This window comes from Doryrhamphus excisus, linkage group LG7 (genome assembly GCF_037039965.1).
Source record: "Doryrhamphus excisus strain RoL-2023G ecotype Guam linkage group LG7, RoL_Dexc_Guam_v1.1, whole genome shotgun sequence".
Lineage (NCBI taxonomy): Eukaryota > Metazoa > Chordata > Actinopteri > Syngnathiformes > Syngnathidae > Doryrhamphus > Doryrhamphus excisus.
The window spans coordinates 1,407,598-1,428,962 of NC_136363.1; the positions used below are offsets into that span (position 1 = coordinate 1,407,598).

General features: G+C 43.1%; 1 protein-coding gene across 2 annotated transcripts; it reads right to left on the bottom strand.

Moving 5' to 3' along the window:
* Positions 1 to 308: 308 nt before the first annotated feature.
* Positions 309 to 21,116, bottom strand: fbxl2 (F-box and leucine-rich repeat protein 2). Of its 2 annotated transcripts, XM_078791868.1 has the most exons (14): positions 20,413 to 21,108; positions 17,004 to 17,065; positions 10,402 to 10,456; positions 9,417 to 9,491; positions 9,153 to 9,247; positions 8,870 to 9,034; positions 7,747 to 7,873; positions 7,556 to 7,630; positions 7,356 to 7,486; positions 4,862 to 4,922; positions 4,736 to 4,780; positions 4,577 to 4,633; positions 4,286 to 4,498; positions 309 to 3,149 (listed from the first exon to the last, which is right to left on the bottom strand). In XM_078791868.1, the coding sequence occupies exons 1-14, from the start codon at positions 20,440 to 20,442 to the stop codon at positions 3,042 to 3,044; spliced, it is 1,299 nt and encodes a 432-aa protein (XP_078647994.1). In that variant the 5' UTR covers positions 20,443 to 21,108; the 3' UTR covers positions 309 to 3,041. The 2 variants fall into 2 exon arrangements, with proteins under 2 accessions (XP_078647994.1, XP_078647993.1); XM_078791867.1 differs by having other exon boundaries at positions 4,286 to 4,633; positions 20,413 to 21,116.
* Positions 21,117 to 21,365: the final 249 nt, after the last annotated feature.

Consider the following 21,365-nt stretch of genomic DNA (forward strand, 5'->3'; position numbering starts at 1 on the left):
GTAGGCAAACCGACACATTAAACGCGTACAAATAATTTAAATGAAAATAATATGTAATATTACAGCAATCAGTTTCATGTGGGCGTGTCTGTAGTCTACATGGATCTTTATTGCCACCTGTCGGCCACTGGATGACATTGCATAAACTCAACACTAATATGTAAATAGAAGCTACATCATGACAATGTTAATCAGTTTTTAACTTAATTTCACCTCATTTCTACTTAAAAAAGGTCTACAGATTATATGTATTATGAGAAATGGTGACACAGATACATGTGTGTAGACAAAATGATGTTTTTTTTAAATTTTATTTATCCATCTTTATTTTTCCCATTTATTTTCTCAAACATAAAACTGTTAGAAGAGCTGTCAAGGAGGGGGGCGTTAGCGAGTCAGTCAGCTCAGCTGTCAATCATCTTTTTTCTACTTCTGTCCATCATCCTCCTGGAAGTCTCTTGGCACTACATAGTAGTCTGTTGTCCAGGGCAAGAAGATGAAAAGATCAAAGCATGACATCAAAGTCTGTTACGGTTTTCTTGTAGGGCTTGTCCAGATACTTAACATTTTTTTCCAAATCGTATGAATTTGTGTGATTGTCAAAAAAAAAAAAAGTGCAACATTCAAGTTCAGCTGGCAGCAAAAAAACTGCTCTGATTGGCGTCTAATGCACATTAAATTTGAAATAACGATCCAATGAAATGATTCCTACTGGACTCATCACGTGTGGGGAAGGCAGACTAAAAAAAAAAAAAAATGTAAACATGTTTGTGTTGTGGTGCTAAGCTAATCCAGGATGTAAACAAACGCTCAAATGGGAGCTAGTGCACGGGGCTACTGCCAGGATTGGATAAGAGTCTTAGCCGGGAAAAGCCCTGATAATACTTTGAAAACATTGTGGCTCTTAATTACACATCTTTTTATTTCCTGTCAAACAGCGAGGGTCCTCTGCAATTTTCACAATGTAAATCCAAGCAGGAAGTGGAACGGCACGGGTGCTCCTCGGGTATGAACACACTCCCGTAGATTCATCAATAACTTCCCTTTAATCTGTAAACACACGACCCCTTGGAGAAGTAGTGACGGTTCAAGCCACTCGTCACTTACAGTGCCGTGAAAAAGTCTTGGTACCTTCCGAAGTTCCTACTTATTGTAGGTTTGTAACACTGAAATGTTTCAGACCATCAAAGCAAGGTCATTTTTAGTCAGTGACAACACAACACAAGCCGTTTTTAGTGTGGAAGTGGTCGGGCTCGTCTTTGCAGCAACAAGTGCAATCAAGCGTTTGTGATAACTTGCAATGAGTCACTTGCAGCTGTGGAAGGATTGTTGTCATTCGACCACATTGGAGATGCCAAAGTATCTGAATAGGATTCAGGTCAGGACTTGGACTAGACCAACTCCAAAGTCTTCAGCCATTCAGAGGTGGACTTGCTGGTGTGTTTTGGACCATTTTCAGCACAATGCATGCTTCCATTTATCACAGCAAGTTTTCCAGGTCCTAAAGCAGCAAAACACCCTGAGACTGTCGCACTACCACCACCGTATTTTACTGTTGCTATCATCCTTTTCTGAAATGCGGTCTTGGGGATCATCAAGATATTTTCTGGCAAAATTGAGATGAGCCTCAATGTTGTTTTTGGTCTTGGAACTCCAAGAACTCCATGCAGGCCGTTTTTGCCCAGTGTCTTTCTTTTATGGTGGGGGTCATGAACACTGACCTTAACTGAGGCAAGTGGGGCCTGCACTTCTTTGGATGTTGTTACGGGGTCTTTTGTGACCTCTTGGATGAGTCGTGGCTGCGCTCTCGGTTTTCACCGTGTGTGCATAATGGCTCTCACTGTGGTTGGCTTGAGTCCCAAAGCAATCACTTTTTCCACACAGGGCCATGTTGCTTTTTTTCCCCTCCTTAATAATAAAAGTGTCACTTTGTGTTGGGTTGCGTAATCATTGACTAATATTTCAATTTGATGATCTGTGTGTTAGAAATGTGTTACAAAAAAATAAGACATCGGGAAGAGTGCAAACACTTTTGCACGCCACTGTATTTGTTAACTTTTTGGACTTCATGTCTTGGAGTGCGCCAAGGAAAAGGAAAGCCATCGCTTTTAGTGTTGTGACGTAGTTCGCATATTATGACTTTATTCCCGTGATAATATGATTTTATTCCTGTAATTCCTAACCTGATTTTCCCCCAATTACTTGGTTCTTTGTTTGTTTCCCATAATACTGCAACTTTAAAAAAGTCAAGTTATTATTATTATTTTTCACAATATTGTGAAATGACGACTTCTTTTTTCTAAACAATATTTTTCGAATGTGCTGAGCTTTTTTGACAGCCCTGGTTGATTTAGGAATTAACGTAAAGTGGACGCGTACGTCACATGCTAGGTAGCAGCGGAAGTGGTTGCTAACCCGAGGACCACCTGTACAACGACAAAGGAAAAAAAAAAGTCATAAAACATTTTTTTTGTTGGCCTACCTCCATGAAGTGTCTTTTTTGTCCTCATTGCAAAAACTGTACAAACATCTGAGATGTACAACTATGTCACATGGTCTGTTGATCTACTTCCTGTTTTCTTGCTGATCTCGATGGGCTCCAGATTCCCCACGCCGATCTGGTCCACGTGTCCGTTGCTGGAAGCGGGATGAATGACAGGATGGTCACGTGATGTCTGGCCCACAGGATCAAGTCTCCTTCCTCGACTCGGGAATCGACACGCTGCAGTCGGGCTGCGAGGAGTGGAACGGCGACTTTTGTCCAAACGGAAAAGAGCAGATGATGAAGCGTCCTCGTCGTCCCTCCATGCTGATGTCCTGGCGGATGAGGAAGAGGGGGGGCGGGTGGAGCCGACAGGGGGACCGGCGGCGATGCGTCCGTGTCGTTATGGTTATGTGACCAGGAGCGGTCGAGTGGGTCCAGCCCCTCCTCCTCCTCCTCCCCCCCCCGATCGGGTCCTCCCCCACTTGCTGCCGCCACCGTCCCGGTCTCAGAGCAGCAGCACCTGCAGGCAGAGGTGGCCCCCCCTGGCCCTCCACTGTCAGAGGATGATGCAGCAGCGGCACAGACGCTGCCCGCCTCCGTGCACAGAGGGAGGGGGCGTGACCGGGGCAAAGTAGGCATGGACCTTGATCTCTGGAAGATGGGCCTGTCAAAGCAAAGAGACAGGAGTCACACTGGGGGACCAAAAGAGCAAACAAGCGTCCCGGTGAGTCCCGGTGTGTCCCTTCAATGACATCCAGCTCCAGCGGAGCATCGGACGGCCACAATGTATCCCACTGGGCATTTTGGAATTGTTACGGATACTCAGTGTTTACTGTATGTTCATTTATTTGGGGGGCCGCCCCCATCATTACATTTGGACACCACAGGGAATGTGGGACTACCTTTTGTTTAAAAAAATACATTATTTATTTTTATTCATTTTTAACATAATTAGATTTCATTCATACTATTTTCATACTTTTATAATAATTATTATAATTATTATATTATAATTATTATTATAATAATGGGACACTCCAGCATAGCCATTTAGTTTATTAATGTGCTTTTTGTTGATACATTTCAGTATTAGTTTATGAATTTATTGTATTCATTATTATTATTGCATTATAGTTATTATTATTTATTTATTATTATTTACTATGAATATAATGGGAGACTCTAGAGTAGTCTTCATTAAATGTATTTTATTTATTATTATATTGTATGTATAGATATGTATTTTGTAAATGTTTATTAATTGTATGAAAATGTATGAATTTTATTGTATTTATTATTATTATTACAACAATAGGACACTCTATAGTTGCCTGTTGTTTCTGTCCAGTAAGTATAATCATTATAGTTATAATAATTATATTATTATAATAATAATTATTATTATAATGATTATTCATGATTATATTTGGATTAATTTAATTAACTTATTTATTATTTTTATGATGGGGAACTTTATGCACTGTAAAGCTGCATAGTCAGAGGTAAACAAAGCAAACAAAGGAACCAGGGAAAAGGCTCTATCAAGCATCTATAGCCGTCATTCGCAAAGCGCCCACAAAGCATGCTGGGTACTAGAGTGGCATACTCCCGCGATATAGCAAGTTATGAGATGTGCAATGGTGCTGGTTATGTTTACAGTCAGTGGAGTCATGCGTCTCTCATTGGTGGTTTTGTTGCCGTGTTGTGTATTATACTTGTTCTTAAACAAAAAGAGCTGGGTTTTCATCTCCGCTTTCTCATGCACTCCACATGATTAAAGATATGACACCACACGCTCACCCGGATCCGCTTGATGCCGGCCCGGGTGACCTGCTGGCAGTCGTAGAGCTCGATGCGCTCCAGCCGGTGGCAGCTCTTCAGGTGCTCCAGGGTCACGTCGGTGATGAGGGGGCAGTTGTCCAGCTCCACCACCGTGAGGCGCTCCTGGCCGCAGGCGCTGCCGCTCAGCGCCCGGATGCCGTCATCCGTGATCAGCTCACAGTGAGACAGGGACTGCGAGGAGAAGGACGACGACACGCGGTGAGGGCAGAAGGAGGCGGGAAAAGAAGCCATGTTGGAGGTGATGCTTACCAATGCTTGCAGGCGAGGGCAATGGATGGACAGTTGAACCAGGGTGTTGTCCGTCACCTGGGAGAGGACAATCTTTATCAAGGACACGTCTGAAGACTCCGGTGGGCAAGTGAGTGGGAACGGACTTAAAAGAATTGGGCACAGTTTCAATCCTCTTACCAAAATACATTCTTCTAAGTCCATTTTTTCAAGCTCGTGGCAGTTCTGTCAGGGGAAAAATGCAGACGATGCGTGTAAGATGGCGATCTGCTTCCATAGGAAGACGGACAGCGTGGGAAAACTCACCCTGGCCAGCACGGTGAACCCAGCGTCTGTCACATGGGAGCAGCGGGCCGCTTCAAGGATCCTGAGAACAGGAAGCGTAGAATAGTATCGCATGAAGCGTAGAATAGTATCACATGAAGTGTAGAATAGTATCACATGAAGCGTAGAATAGTATCGCATGAAGCGTAGAATAGTATCGCATGAAGCGTAGAATAGTATCACATGAAGCGAAGAATAGTATCACATGAAGCGTAGAATAGGTAGAATAGTATCGCATGAAGTGTAGAATAGTATCGCATGAAGTGTAGAATAGTATCACATGAAGCGTAGAATAGTATCGCATGAAGCGTAGAATAGTATCGCATGGAGCGTAGAATAGTATCGCATGGAGCGTAGAATAGTATCACATGAAGCGAAGAATAGTATCGCATGAAGCGTAGAATAGTATCACATGAAGCGTAGAATAGGTGGAATAGTATCGCATGAAGTGTAGAATAGTATCGCATTGAGCGTAGAATAGGTACAATAGTATCGCATGAAGTGTAGAATAGTATCGCATGAAGTGTAGAATAGTATCACATGAAGCGTAGAATAGGTAGGATAGTATCGCATGAAGTGTAGAATAGTATCGCATGAGGCGTAGAATAGTATCACATGAAGCGTAGAATAGTATCACATGAAGCGAAGAATAGTATCACATGAAGCGTAGAATGGGTAGAATAGTATCGCATGGAGCGTAGAATAGGTACAATAGTATCGCATGAAGTGTAGAATAGTATCGCATGAAGGGTAGAATAGGTAGGATAGTACCGCATGAAGTGTAGAATAGTATCGCATGAAGCGTAGAATAGGTAGAATAGTATCACATGAAGTGTAGACTAGTATCACATGAAGCGTAGAATAGTATCGCATGAAGCGTAGAATAGTATCGCATGAAGCGTAGAATAGTATCACATGAAGCGAAGAATAGTATCACATGAAGCGTAGAATAGGTAGAATAGTATCGCATGAAGTGTAGAATAGTATCACATGAAGCGTAGAATAGTATCGCATGAAGCGTAGAATAGTATCGCATGGAGCGTAGAATAGTATCGCATGGAGCGTAGAATAGTATCACATGAAGCGAAGAATAGTATCGCATGAAGCGTAGAATAGTATCACATGAAGCGTAGAATAGGTGGAATAGTATCGCATGAAGTGTAGAATAGTATCGCATTGAGCGTAGAATAGGTACAATAGTATCGCATGAAGTGTAGAATAGTATCGCATGAAGTGTAGAATAGTATCACATGAAGCGTAGAATAGTATCGCATGAAGCGTAGAATAGGTAGGATAGTATCGCATGAAGTGTAGAATAGTATCGCATGAGGCGTAGAATAGTATCACATGAAGCGTAGAATAGTATCACATGAAGCGAAGAATAGTATCACATGAAGCGTAGAATGGGTAGAATAGTATCGCATGGAGCGTAGAATAGGTACAATAGTATCGCATGAAGTGTAGAATAGTATCGCATGAAGGGTAGAATAGGTAGGATAGTACCGCATGAAGTGTAGAATAGTATCGCATGAAGCGTAGAATAGGTAGAATAGTATCGCATGAAGCGTAGAACAGTATCACATGAAGCGGAGAATAGTATCACATGAAGCGGAGAATAGTATCGCATGAAGCGTAGAATAGTATCGCATGAAGCGTAGAATAGTATCGCATGAAGCGTAGAATAGTATCGCATGAAGCGTAGAATAGTATCGCATGAAGCGTAGAATAGTATCGCATGAAGCGTAGAATAGTATCGCATGAAGTGTAGAATAGTACCGCATGAAGTGTAGAATAGTATCCCCTTGAAGCGTAGAATAGTACCGCATGAAGCGTAGAATAGTATCGCATGAAGCGTAGAATAGTATCGCATGAAGCGTAGAATACTTCCATTTTTAGTTGGGAACTAACATTTTCCATCCAACACATGTGGACATGCTAACAAGGTAGATATATTTTACAAAAAAAACTGCATTGCTGTGAAAAAGTCCTAGTTCCATTTTTAGTTGGGAACTAACATTTTCCTGAAACATACCTATGTTCAACTGCCGATTACAAAAGAACAGAAAAAGTTAGAAACTAAGCTTTTTTTATGATGAAAGACAAGAGACTAATCTGTCTTTTGGTGGGTTCCATGTTTGGTTCACCGTAGAACACAATATTCTGCGTGCCTTGAAAGATCAGTCAAAAATATCTGGTACTGAACACATTGTCTTGGTTGTGAAAAATCTGGGATCGAATGATTTAAATGATTTAAAGTGGACCGATTATGCTGATTTTTTTGGCCCTTTGTACAAGTTGTGGACCCCGATAGAGCAGCTACACACAATAACCCGCACAGAAAAAGTTTTTTCTCTCGTTAAAATACAACTTCTTTCTCTTAACGTTTTGAATTTATTCTTGTAAAATATCATTCTTCCGAAAATATTTGGACTTTTTCTCCAAGCGAATGTATAATTTGTGTGTTGTTCTTGCTTACTTGAGTCGGGGACAGTTGAGTCCCAGTGCAGTGAGGGAGGCGTCGGTGATGTTGCTGCAGCCAGACACACACAGGATCTGCAGCTTGTGGCATCCCCGGCACAGACTCACCAGGCCGTCGTCCGTTATTTGCTGCAGACACAAACAGGACCATAAACACGTTTGTTGGAAATGACCGGCGGCCATTTTTGTTTCTCTCACCATGCAAGACTGCATATTTATGGTGGTGAGCTCTTGGCAGTGCTTCTGAAGGTGCTTCAAGGCGCCGTCGTCCAGCTGCACAACAATAACACAAATCATAAAGTTCTTTATTAAGCGCATGCATCATTACTATCACGGCGACTACTGTCTGGAGACGCAGTGCGTGGGATGACGGAGAGCGACCAGCGTACCTGCGTGCAGCCTCTGAGGAACAGCGCTCGTAAACCCGCGCAGCCTCGAGCCAGAGCGTCTATGCCGTCGCGTGTGATCTGGTCACACCAGGACAGATTCAACATCTCCAGCATTCTGCAGCCGTCACTACACAGCGACACACAAAACACACAAGTCATATGCTAATGCTAATCTTATATGATTGGGCAATTACTAGTGTGCACAAATAATGTGCAACTATTGGTGTTCACTATTATTGGGCAACTTTTATTATGGACAAACAATGTGCAAGTATTTGTGTTCCGGGAAATGGGGGGGTGTGGGGGGGGGGGTGACAAGACATGCCAGAAGAATGGGGATGCAAGACCCCTACAGCATGCATAAAAATAAAAATAAAAATAAAAATAAAAATAAAAATAAAAATAAAAATAAAAATAAAAATAAAAATAAAAATAAAAATAAAAATAAAAATAAAAATAAAAATAAAAATAAAAATAAAAATAAAAATAAAAATAAAAATAAAAAAAATAAAAATAAAAAATAAAAAAATAAAAATAATGGTGTGCACAACATTATTGCTATATAACTATTAGTCCGCACAATTCATATGCAACTAATCTCCACCTGATCATGATCATTTTTTTGAGCAACATTGGGTAATTACTAGTACATACAATATTTATATAAAATAAAAATAAAAAAATTATATAATTTATATAATATTTATACAATAATGGTGTGCACACCATTATTGCTATATGACTATTAATCTTTACCTGATCATGATAATTTTTTTGGGCAACATTGGGCAATTACTAGTACATACAATATTTATAAAAATAAAAATAAAAATAAAAATAAAAATAAAAATAAAAATAAAAATAAAAATAAAAATAAAAATAAAAATAAAAATAAAAATAAAAATAAAAATAAAAATAAAAATAAAAATAAAAATAAAAATAAAAATAAAAATAAAAATAAAAATAAAAATAAAAATAAAAATAAAAATAATGGTGTGCACACCACAACTATTAGTGTGCACAATTCATTTGCAACTATTAATCTCCACCTAGTTGCGCCCACAATTCATGTGCAACTATGAGTTTGGGCTCCAATTAGTGGAAGCGAGGAGGCGGCGTCTACCTAAGAGCCTTGAGGGAATGGTTGCTGATGGAAACGCAGGAGGTGAGATCGAGGTGCTTGAGCTTGGAGCAGAACTTGCTGAGGCTGAGGCAGGTGCTGTCCGTGATCTTGGTGCAGCCGTTCAGGTTCAGCACTTCGATGTTTCGACAGTTCTGCGCAAATGTCCTGAGGAGGACCAGCAGTTACTGTTTATCGTGCGGCAGGAGAGAGCAATGATGACGACGGCGATAATGCGCGACAGTGACTGAGAGGGAAGGGTGGGGGGTGGGGGGGGGGGTCTTACTTCATGGAGGCGTCCCCCACGCTGAGGCAGCCTCTGAGGCTCAGCTGCCTCAGGAAGCCTCCGCAACGCTTGGAAATGTTCTCCACCACGCGGCCCTGAGGGACGCACAAACAAACAGAGACAGAGGAGAGTCACAAGGGAAGAGGATCAGCTGTGACGTCACCGTCGGCACCAAAGCCTACTGACCCAGCACTAAGCCCCGGGGGGGGCCGGATCAGGCTACTCGACACACACCGACCGCAATTTGGACACCACAGAGCTCACCTCGATGTCCGTTTGGAAGTTGAAAAGGTCGATCTTCTGCCAGTTGCTGCCGTCCAGGGCCAGAACGTTCCATGCCTGTCAGATGGAGGAGATCATCATCAGCTCTACTGTGCAGACGGTGTTGCTGATGCTGGCTAAAAAGGCTTCATCGTTCACAGCGGCGCTGCACAATACGCACAACAGAGGGCGCTATGCTGCAATGCTGACATTTGACCAAAACAATAGCCACGTATACATGGACCTGAATAATCCAACTACATTCGGATTATTTACTCAAATTGAAAGAACTGAACCTTTGTATACACCTCATTCCGAAAGAAAAGTACCAATCCCAAAGAACATATAATGGGATTCCCGGGGGTGGAATATTCCTTTCCCGAATCCGATTGAGGTATCTTGTACCCGCTCAAACGGAAAGTTCTTCTTTGTGGTGTTTTTCTTCTTCTGTTGTTTATTGGCGGTTGGCAAGCAGCTTTCGTGTGCATTAGCGCCATCTGTGGAACAGAATCTAAACCCTTCTATACGCCATTCATAAAAAGAAAATATATATCTATATAAAACATGACCCGAGTTTAACGATAAAATATTAGCAAGATTGAATTTGATCTTTTCCTGTTTTAAGTTCTTTCAGGGCATGCTCTGATATGACGTAACACGCAGCTCCAGGCATTCTTCACTTTTAAAAAAATGGAGGCTAGCAATCGGCACTGGACTGCTAAGCAAAGTTTGTTTTGGATCCAAACTCAATTCCAAGACCGGACAAAGGAAAAACTGGCAATATGGAGTTATTCCAACAAGTGAAAGAAAAACTCTAAGATCATGTGATGTTTACGTTTTACTGGGCATGCCCCGTTGACTTCTGTTGGATTATAGCGGCGCATGTAAACAAGAGATTGGAATATTCCTTTCCATGGGTACCATTGTTTTCGGAAAGAGAAAAACTCCTCATGTAAACGTGGCTAGTGTGATGGTGGGCGGGGCTTACCTTGGATACTTGGGCACACCTACAGAGTGTAACCACATCCAGATAGGAGAATATCCTACAGGGAGTTGCAAAGGGAAAAAGAATAGGATTAATAAATGGACAACCTTAAATCATGAAAGGTCCACAATGATGCAAAAACAACTTTTTCATGATGTTGTACGAGAGAGAGCGCTCGCTTTTCAAGTTGTGGCTTTTCGTCAAGGAAAAACCTCTTTTCCCCGGGCTTCACCGCACATCATAAAAATGCCAAACGCAATCAACAATCGGCTAGTGATGTAGGAGCTCCAAGTTTCATGATGTTTTTTAAACCTAGCATGATGTTGCGGTTAAAATGTGAATGTAATGTTAGCACTTTAGCATCAGATAGCCATGCTACTATTGCTAACCTCTGTGTCCTCCTGTCCCATTCCTCAATGTGAGGTGTGTTTGTATTGAGCTGTGGTCTCCTATAGAGCAACTACCAACAATAACCGTGTAAGGAAATACGCCCCTCTGTGACATCACAAAGGTACGGTTTTACCGCACCTTTTCAAAGCCGAGCGTTTTGATCCTTGTGTGTGTGCAAACCTCATGATCTGAAACTTTGTCATGGTTTAACAAACACGTGGCGGGCAGGATGTGGCCCCTGTGCCATACTTTGCCCACCCCTGCTCTAGAGCGTGCATTAGCATTAAAGCTGCACATGATTTCCAGCATGAAGGCCAGACTTTGACCAACACGCTATTGTGGGCTCTCTGAGACTTAGTAAAAGAATAGTAAAAAGAAAGACTACAATATGGGATTTCTATCAGGGAAGAAAGAGAACAAGTGGCATTGTTTATTGGGTGCAGCAGAGGCCCTCACACTGCAGCAGGCTTCTGGGTCAGCTCAATCCATTAATCTGCCAATGAGTAATCTCTGCCACTGAGGGAGACGAGGCCACGAGGGGACACATACATTAATGCAAGGACACACACACACACACACACACAGGTAGACTATTGGGAGCCCATATGGAGAATATTAAAGGACTCGTGACCCAAGCTTAGAGCGCAATGCGATGTCTCTTAGATGGTAGAGTGTGTGTGTGGGGGGGGGGGGTTACGCTAGGACATGCTAGCATTGCCTATTGTGACGTGGATGGACAGAACGCCATGCAAGGAAAGAGAGAGAGGAGAGTTCCTGAACACTGAGTGATGTAATGTTTAGGAGCAACTTGTTTCTCTTTTTTTCTCAATTTGTAGGTGTCTGAGTGTGCAAGAAACCCACCCCCCCCACCCCAACCCCCAAAACGCACTCATCCATACCGCCTACACAGACTGAAAAAATACGAAAAATTGTGTAAAAGTTAATTTTCTTCCGTAATATCGTTCAAATTATGCAGCCTTATATTCGAGCTTCAACTAATTAGCATATTTTCCGGACTGTAAGTCGCGGTCCCGTGGGATTGTTAGCAATTCCGGTCGGTGGTTGTCACTGTGGTTCGCTCCAGACGCAGTCCGCGGTCAAACACCAAACATCATCTCTTCTATTCTGCAGCTATAACCACTTTTTGACTGTTGCACAAAAAATGTAAAATACATATAAATATGTATATATTGTATATGTAAATATTGGGTGTTCGGGTTAAAAAAACAACTTTGGTCGGTTAGGTGATATGAACTTCCCCGCCTTTGCTTCTTTGGTATTCTCTTACCATAACCTCATTTTCTAAAATGGTTGTTTTTTTTGTTTTTTGTTCATATTGTAACTTTAAAAGAAATATTTTCTTTGATATTTCTACTTCATGCCACTACAATGTGGCAGAAAGTTCATAACACTTTTCAAATAATAATTTTACTTAGTTCTTGTAAAGCCACTGCTAATTCCTCCATTTTTGCTGTCATTTTTTTCTGGTAGTTTTCTTGTTAAAATGATATCCATCTGTCCACTGAAATGGAAAATGTAAATAACTCTGCACCACATGGTAAGATGTTGATCAGAAGTCATGCTATATGATGAAGATGATATGCTTTTATTATCACCGCCATCATTTTCTGCTCAGGGAATGAAAAGCAGGTGGACTACTCCCCCCTAGAAGCCTGCGGGCTCCGTGTCCCACGTGAGCCTGTACTGTATTTAAATATTTTATGATCTAACTATTTCTGTCAATTCTTGAACATCCTGTCTTTTAGTTTTACATGGACTTACGTGCACTTAGGACCTGGGTTGGAATCTCCGTTCAGGAGTTTGCATGTTCTCCCCGTGCATGCGTGGGTTTTCTCCGGGTACTCCGGTTTCCTCCCACATTCCAAAAACATGCTAGGTTAATTGGCGACTCCAAATTGTCCATAGGTATGAATGTGAGTGTGAATGGTTGTTTGTCTATATGTGCCCTGTGATTGGCTGGCCACCAGTCCAGGGTGTACCCCGCCTCTCGCCCAAAGACAGCTGGGATAGGTTGATCTTATTTCAAAAGAATCCCAACTTTGGTGCATATGATGCCTGGTGACATACGTGGTGGTTGTCTATGACAGCACATTTCTTTTGTATCAGTCCCCAGCTGATAAAACAGCTTTGACATGTAAAATAGCCTGGCTTGGAGGTAGCGACCACCCCACAAAGACACTGTGCAACAGTATTATAAGTATATATAAGTACACAAATATGCTAGGACAAGGTTAAAAAGTCATAGCATTTCAGTATGTGGAATCAAACTATGGGATGGATTGAGTAAGGAACTCAAACAATGCACAACGATGAGCCAATTCAAGAAACAATACAAGCATACCCATTATGTCATTGTATGGTCATATCACCTTGTACTTCGGTATGTGACAAAAAATAATTTAAAAAATATAATAAAATAAATATTAATAAAAAAAATTAAAAATATTTATATTTAATATAATATAATAATTTAATATAATAAAATTATAATAAAATGAAGTTTAAAAAAAATAATAATTATATTAGGAAAGCAGAAAGTGAACAAATATAACAGTTACTGATTGTAAAAGTACCAGATGGAGGGGTAGGATTTCATTTAAGCTTTGCTTCTTCCTACTCCTTTTGGACATGTGGAACTGTGAACTGATTATGGGATGCACTCAATTGTAATCTGATGCATGTTCAAATGAAATTAAACCATTACCAGTGCTGTATTTCATTCAGTTTTAAAGTACCGTATAAGTAAAGTCCACCAACACAGGAATAAGACCCCAAAAGCTAAAAGCTATCAAATCCTGCACCGTTTCCGTTCCCGGCATGGCGCATGATGAGATTTTAATGGAGCATGCTCACACTTGTTGACAAACACCTGTCCCTTCAAGCCTGGCTGGATCGCTCTCGTCGTTAAGTCTCGGACCGGTTGCTATGGCAACTCTGGCCTGACGTGAATTTGGGTGGCGATGCAGGCTGCTGAGTCGGGGCTTATGCGAGTAAAAAGAAGCCCAAACGCACCAGTGCTCATTTGTCAACGCGTTACGGCTGTTCCCGCAGGACTGCAATCTATTTGTGGCTGCTGTGGGGTTTCTGTTTTTTTATAATTGGCTATGACGCATTTGCAAAAAGTGACACGGGTGTTCAAAAGTGCTGCTCGGCGGCAAATATAAACGACCGGTCAAAGGTTTGACAACATTCCAATTTCTCTGGAGGTAAAAGCTACATTTTTAAGTGATAAGATGTCTCTCTCTTCCATTGTTAAATTCACCTTTTCTTGCCATTTTTGCAGAAACAAATGCTTTCTGCAGTACAGTGATGTTGAAGTGATGTTGACGAGGTTTTACTGCAGTACCACAGTGTGTTCCCAACCCGGGTTATTATGCAGACTGGGGAGGTATTAAGTACTACAGAAGTTGGAACACCTGTACAGATTACTACAGCTGTTAAGCCTTTTTTTTTTTTTTTTACATTAACCACCGACCTTTGTTCCATTTCAAGCCATTCATTGGACTTGTACAACTTCAATTTCAATAAATAACTGGAAAACTTTTGACTAGTAGTGTAATTCAACAAAAAAAATGCAGTAAGTTTTTAGTTTTTAAGATTTAATTTTTTCAATTTTTTTTCTAAAACCAAAGTTGTAATTGGGAAATGAGGTTGTGGGAAAAGCTTGAATATTATGGGAATGTCGTGAGAATAATGGGGGAAAAGCGCTCGGCAGCACCGACTGGTACAAGCCGTCATCTCAGAGTCTCGTTTCTTCTTCACTCGATTTGTCACTCGTTGCTTTTTTTCAAAGAGTATCCAGAGCGCTGTAAATACTCGCTATAACATCATCTATAATAGAGCAACACAAAAATCACCAAGTTGATCAATCCTTCCTACTACGTGTTCTTTATCTCCTGCAAAGCAAGTGTGTAAGAATGATGCCTGCTACTGTATGGAGTTGGAATGGAATTAGCGGCATTTACAGACAGTCCCGTTATAGTGTGTTTATGAGCAAGGGTCAACAGGAAGTGCCAAATCTACGTGTGGCGGTCAACACTGGGCTGGATTAGAGGTGAAAGATTACGTATGGAAGCTTTTATGCAGATGAAACAATATTTATAGAATCTCCTTAGAATAGCCTTTCATAACCTTTCATCAGATCAGACAAACATCTTGTGACGATGTCGCTCCTCGGGGGGGGGGGGGGGGGGGGGCGGACCCGCTTGACTGCGACTAGAGGCCGTGATCACAAGACGGTGTTGCTATCTAAGACGTGTTTGTGTAAAAAGCCAGACACGGTGACGCTGTAGTGTGACTTTAACAAACAGGAATATGCGTTGCGTAACGTAGCAGCATTGTCCCCCCCGTTGAGGGTGCGTTGGTGTCAGTGGGTGCACTGGAGAGTCTCGGGCGGGTCGCAGCTGGAGCGACGCAGCGGCACTGCGGACTTCCCCACCAGCTAAGACAAGCTATTTATAGCGCGCACACACACATACGGAGACATTCGGTGTTCGTTGTTGCAATTGTAATAACCTACACAATCTATGCCTCCTTTTCTTCCCGTGGTAAATATATTCAGCAAGCCAGGGTTTCTAACACATCGGAAGATAAAACAACATTTTCTCCCCAGTCTTGAGCAACCACTTGTTGCTAGGCAGAATTCAGGATGCATTTGTGCCTAAATACCAATGAAAAAAGGGGCAAATGCAAGCCATGCCCATTCATTCATTCATTTTCTACCGCTTATCCTCACAATGGTCACGAGGGTGCTGGAACCTATCCCAGCTGTCTTCGGGCGAGAGGCGGGGTACACCCTGGACTGGTGGCCAGCCAATCACAGGGCACATATAGACAAACAACCATTCACACTCACATTCATACCTATGGACAATTTGGAGTAGCTAATTAACCTACACGGGGAGAACATGCAAACTCCACACAGAGATGGCCGAGGGTGGGATTGAACTCGGGTCTCCGAGCTGTGAGTCCTGCGTGCTGACCACTTGAGCGGAAATATATATGGATATTTTTAGGAATTAGCAGGAATTCGGCAAAATGTTTCCAGTCGGTAAACCTGGCTGTGAATGTTGTCATTCATCCCAGTCTTCCAAGGGTTGTCTTCCAAGATGTTCCGCCTCTCATACGAGCAGACTACATGAGTTCATGCTCAAAGACTAGATAGAACAGCTCTAGTCTAACTAGATCAGAGCTCTAATCTATCTGGAGCCAGACTAGAGCTGCTCTATCTAGTCTTTGAGCACAAACTCATTACGCCCAATCTCCAATCTGACTGGGGCTGTCCTATCTGGTCATCTTCTTTCGGACAGCTAGTCTTGGAAGACGTTTCGCCTCTCATCTGAGCAAGCTTCATCGGTTCCTGCTCAAACCAAGATCTAGCCTGACTAAAGCTATCCTATCTAGTTTTTGACCATAAACTGATGAAGCCTAATCTGACTAGTGATTGGCTGGAGACCAGTCCAGGGTGTTCCCCGCCTCTCGCCCGAAGACAGCTGGGATAGGCTCCAGCACCCCCTGCGACCCTCGGGAGGAATTTAAAACAAATGAATTAATAAATGAAAGGAAGATATGGTATGGGCGGCACGGTGGGCGAGTGGTTAGCATGCAGACCTCACAGCTAGGAGACCAGGGTTCAATTCCACCCTCGGTCATCTCTGTGTGGAGTTTGCATGTTCTCCTCTCCGTGCATGCGTGGGTTTACTCCGGTTTCCTCCCACATTCCAAAAACATGCTAGGTTAATTAGCCACTCCAAATTGCCCATAGGTATGAATGTGAGTGTGAATGGTTGTTTGTCTATATGTGCCCTGTGATTGGCTGGCCACCAGTCCAGGGTGTGCCCCGCCTCTCGCCTGAAGACAGCTGGGATAGGCTAAAGCAGTAAATTACAATGAATGAATGAATAAATGAAAGGACGATATGGTATGGGCGGCTCGGCGGTCGAGTGGTTAGCGCGCAGACCTCACAGCTAGGAGACCAGGGTTCAATTCCACCCCGTCTCTCGCCTGAAGACAGCTAAAATGAATGAATGAAAGATATGGTATTCAAAGAGGAAATCCTCAGCTGAACTTTACATAAAGTTTTGACAACCTCACAACTGCTTAGCGCACAGAAAAAAATGTTTAATGCCGCTAAAGCCCGCCCTCAAGGTTGTGTGCTATTGTGTGGTTTTTTTTTTGCACGGATTTCATCTTACCTAAGAAGCAGCTCTTTGGGGAGCTTCTTGTTAATGGGGGCTTCATCGCTGTTTGAGAACACCTGCACACAACAAACACAACAGCAGCGTTATGTTGAGCTGACGCAGCCAAACGCACACACACACACACACACAATCATCCTCGCCAAATACACCGGCAACAGCAAGTCAGAGTGTGTGGAATACAAATGTGATTCTTGCACGCTGCTGCGCTGTCATTGGCTCCCACTTCTTACAAGCTTAGTAATAATTGCTTCATCCAGGTCTGCTTATCTCATTTAGTCTGCTTGCTCGCTGCACGTCTGGCCATCTGCCGTGCATCACATGTACACACACACACACACACACATGCACATGCACACACACGCACACCAAGCCAGACCTCTGTCTGTGTGTGCAGAACGATCAGGCGGGCTTGCGTTCAGCCGTGAATTTCAACGACACGGGTGACAGCGCTCCGCAAAGAGGAGAGGAGCGTGTGCGGTGGTGGGGGTGGGTTGGGGTGGGGTGAACGACTCCCTGCCGTTTCGCACCGGCGCTAAAATGTATAAACACAGCCCGATGGGGAAGGAGACACAAAAACAAGCTACACATGTCCCGCCGCGTCACGTGCAACACATGAACTCCGTACGCTCGTGCGGGGAAAACAAGACTCCATTCTACTTCTGACGCACGCAAAAAGGTGAAAATGCGCCAAGAATGTGAACCGCCATTTATTTATTTACAAACACACCACACGGAGGCGCTGTTATTCAAACATTAAAGTTTGATTGAAATTTCTCACACGGCTCAATCGGACGGTTTCCCTCAGGAATACAATCTATTGGCAGTGGTGGTGACTTGGTTGAAAAACATGGCCGCCATCAAGCACAATGTGGCCGGGACTTGAGTCATTGAGTGTATAGTGATGGTCGAGGCTAATCCACTTTGTCGTTTTCTTCTTTTCAGTAGCTAACATAGCTTCTTGTCAACGTGGCCTTCACTTCTTCTCCAGTGTTGTGGATTGAATGAAGTGAAAGTAAATTGACCGTAATTTGACCGCAGAGGAGTGAGGAAGAGTCCGGCGGGCAGATAAGTGGCCGCCAAATGTCTCTCCAAAGCCAGGACTAAATTTAGACCTGATAACGTAACCTTTGACCTCCTTCTCCAGAAACACGCAGGGATCGGAGCCATTTAAAAAAAAGAGCTTTGGCGAAGAATATTAACTTTCATAAGGTCATAAAATTGGTGGTAGTTGATTTCATCGCTGCTTTCATTTGGCGAGGCAATTAATCAGGCAGTGACGAGTTTAACTGAGCGCTCATTTGGATTTATTTCAATATAAAACCTAATTGCAATCTTCTCCCTTCATATGGTGAGAATACAAGAGCAAACATTTGCACATATTGTCAATTACTGACAGACTTAATGGTGCATAGAACAGGAAATATTCTTGGACCACACTGTGCTATTTAAAAGGCTCTACAGCGAAGAAAAAGTCAGTCAAAGATCCTCTATACGACCACACTACATTGTACAAAAGAGATTCTCTATATGACAGGACCACATTTTGTTATATAAAAAATGCAAAAATGCTAGTCAAAGATCCTCTATTTGACAGGATATGCTGTTTTTGAGAACCAACAGTAAAAAACACCAGTCAAAGATCCTCTCTATGACAGGATATGCTGTTTTTTAGAACCAACAGTGAAAAACACTAGTTAAAGATCCTATATATGAAGAAGGGCTCTGCTGTTTTTAAGGGTCTGCTGCAAAAATGCGAGTCAAAGATCCTCTATATGACAGGAGGTCTCTGCTGATAACGTGAGTCAAAGATCCTCTATATTTACACAGTACAGGGCTACATTGTGGTACTGGATATGCTGTTTTTTAGAACCAACAGTGAAAAACACTAGTCAAAGATCCTATATATGAAGAAGGGCTCTGCTGTTTTTAAGGATCTACAGCAAAAACACTCGGTAAAGATCCTCTAAATGACAGGGGTATTCAAAAATGATCTATTGCAAAAATGCTAGGCAAAGATCCCCAATGTGACAGGAGGTCTCTGCTGTTTATAAGGATCTGTGGTAACAACATGAGTCAAAGATCCTCTATTTTTACACAGTACATGGCCACATTGTGGTCCTTAAAAAGGACCAGCTGCAAAATTGCAAGTCAAAGATCCTCCATATTGGACAGGAGGTATCTGTTGTTTCTAAGGACCTACTGTGATGACGCGAGTCAAAGATCCTCTACCTGACGGGAGTGTGATGCTGCTTTTAAGGCTGCCACCGCATTAAAAAAGTAACAGGAAAGGACTGTCATCCCAAGGCTTTCCGTTCCAGGTGTGTGACATGTCGTCCAATGCAACCCTTCCTTTAAAAAAGATATGGCTCCAGCGCCGTGGCGCTCCGCTTCCTTGCGCCAGCCGAGCGACATTCCCAAGCAGGGAGTTCCTCCGTGCTGTCACGCTCCCTTTCTGTTTCCTCGACAGTGCGCCCACTCCTGCGCACTGAAACGCCATCATCTCAGGTGGTCCGCCCCCACCTTCTCCAGACTTAAGCTGGCAACATGCAAAAGTGAAGGTCAAGCACACAATGATCACTCTTGGAAGAATCTCAGCAACGTGGAATCCAAGGTGGAATCCAGTGGCCAAACAATGTCCACTGACGACAGCGAGAGTGGGGTGTTACAAATGAAGGCATACGGTTAGCATCACAACAGTATGATGCAGTGCAGCGTAGCAACAATACAATAATAAACATAGCTGCTAGCCCGGTTATATACAAATTGATGATTGGCTCATCGATTTTATAGAACAGCGTCTGTCCAAACGCTTCATTGCAAGATCAATGCAATGTGGTGCAGCTTGTGTTGACATCACAACTCGATATACTGCCCACCTCCGAAGAAATACATCCCATAATGCCCATAATCTACACCCTAAGCTAGTGTTTATTATGTCATACAGGTTGGCCCTCCACTGCTCATAAAGGTTAGACTGGGTCATGTGACACAATTAGCATTTGTCAACAATACATCATGTGTTGACAAGATTTGCCTTGACTGTCATCTAATGAAGCAAAATGTCCGTCAGTGTGTCTGCGAGAGAAATGGATCCAAATGCAGCTTGTGTTGACGGTACGACTCTCAATATGCACCCCACCTCCGCCCTCCCCACTGGGAGCCGGTCACCTGAGGCGACCGTGGCCGCCAGCCTGCCCCCCCCCCCCCCCCTCCTGACATGCATGTTGTCGGAATCGTAAATAAAGAACCGAATCCCGTGGTATATATGTATATATTATGTAGATAAATATGTGTACAAACACCCTCAGAGACCCGCCTACGAACACCCAGCGCGTCGCTTATGCAAGCCCCACTCCTCCCACGTCTGGCCGCCGAGGAGCGATCAGTTCGGCGGCTGTCCTACCTCGAAGCGGCCCTTGGTGATGCCGTTCATGTCTGCGGCGTCCCTGCTCGCGAGCCGCGTCGACCCCGGCCGAGCCGCTCGGCGCAGCTGTCTCTGTCGCCGTTTTATTTTCGCTCCGGTTTAGGCGGTGGTGGTGGTGGTGGCTGTGGTGCGGGAGCCGAGCAGTGCCGAGTCGAGCCGAGCCAGGGTCCTCCTCCGCCTCGTTTCCTTCTCCTCCTGCCAGCCGCAAGCGAGGCTCCCGTCGCCCGGGCGCTGTGCGAGGGCGCTGTGGGTGCTCCGGGAAGGCTGTGCACGTAGCTCTTTTCGTAGGCCGGCGGCTCCCCAGCTCGCCGTCTCATCGCAGGACTAACAAAACAACAATAATAACATGGACGCTCTGTCGTGTGACTTCACTTCCGCCTCCACCGTCCACATCGTGACGGTGAAGGTGAGCTTTAAAAGGCGAACTTCGCTCTTTAAGTGGACATAAAAAGACACAAAGCGGAGCCCGACTGTTAACCCCCACAAAGCGCCCTCTTCGTTTGTCACTCGTCGGGAGAATGAAACCACAAAGTCAGTCGACGTTTTTTCTGTTTACTTGCAGTCCAGGAAGAAGGGGGTGGAGCTATGTGACGTCATCGCAGAGGGACGAGCCCTCGTGGTGGATTTGTTTTGATTGCTGCATTTGGTCTTTTCTTTCAAGTTCGACTCTCATTTACTATATTTCATGTTTTTTGACCAATTTCTACCTTTGATTTATTCATTTTGTGCTGTGTACCAATTTTTACAATAGAGTTTTATATTTTGTCTTCTTTTTGTCAGTTTTTATAAATTTTCCACCCTTGATTTTAACTTTTTCTTATTTCTTTTCTAATTTCTACATTTGATAGCTACACCAACTTCTACTGGTGATGTGCGGATCGATACTGAAATATTGATATTTCCGATACCAGGCCTAAAATTGATTCTCAAAT

Coding starts and splice junctions, on each gene's coding strand:
- fbxl2 (XM_078791867.1), bottom strand. CDS start 20,442: ATGAACGGCATCACCAAGGGCCGCTTCGAG. Junction 9,492..10,401: donor GGTGTGCCCAAGTATCCAAG/GTAAGCCCCGCC, acceptor TCCATCTGACAG/GCATGGAACGTTCTGGCCCT. Junction 9,248..9,416: donor ACTTCCAAACGGACATCGAG/GTGAGCTCTGTG, acceptor TGCGTCCCTCAG/GGCCGCGTGGTGGAGAACAT.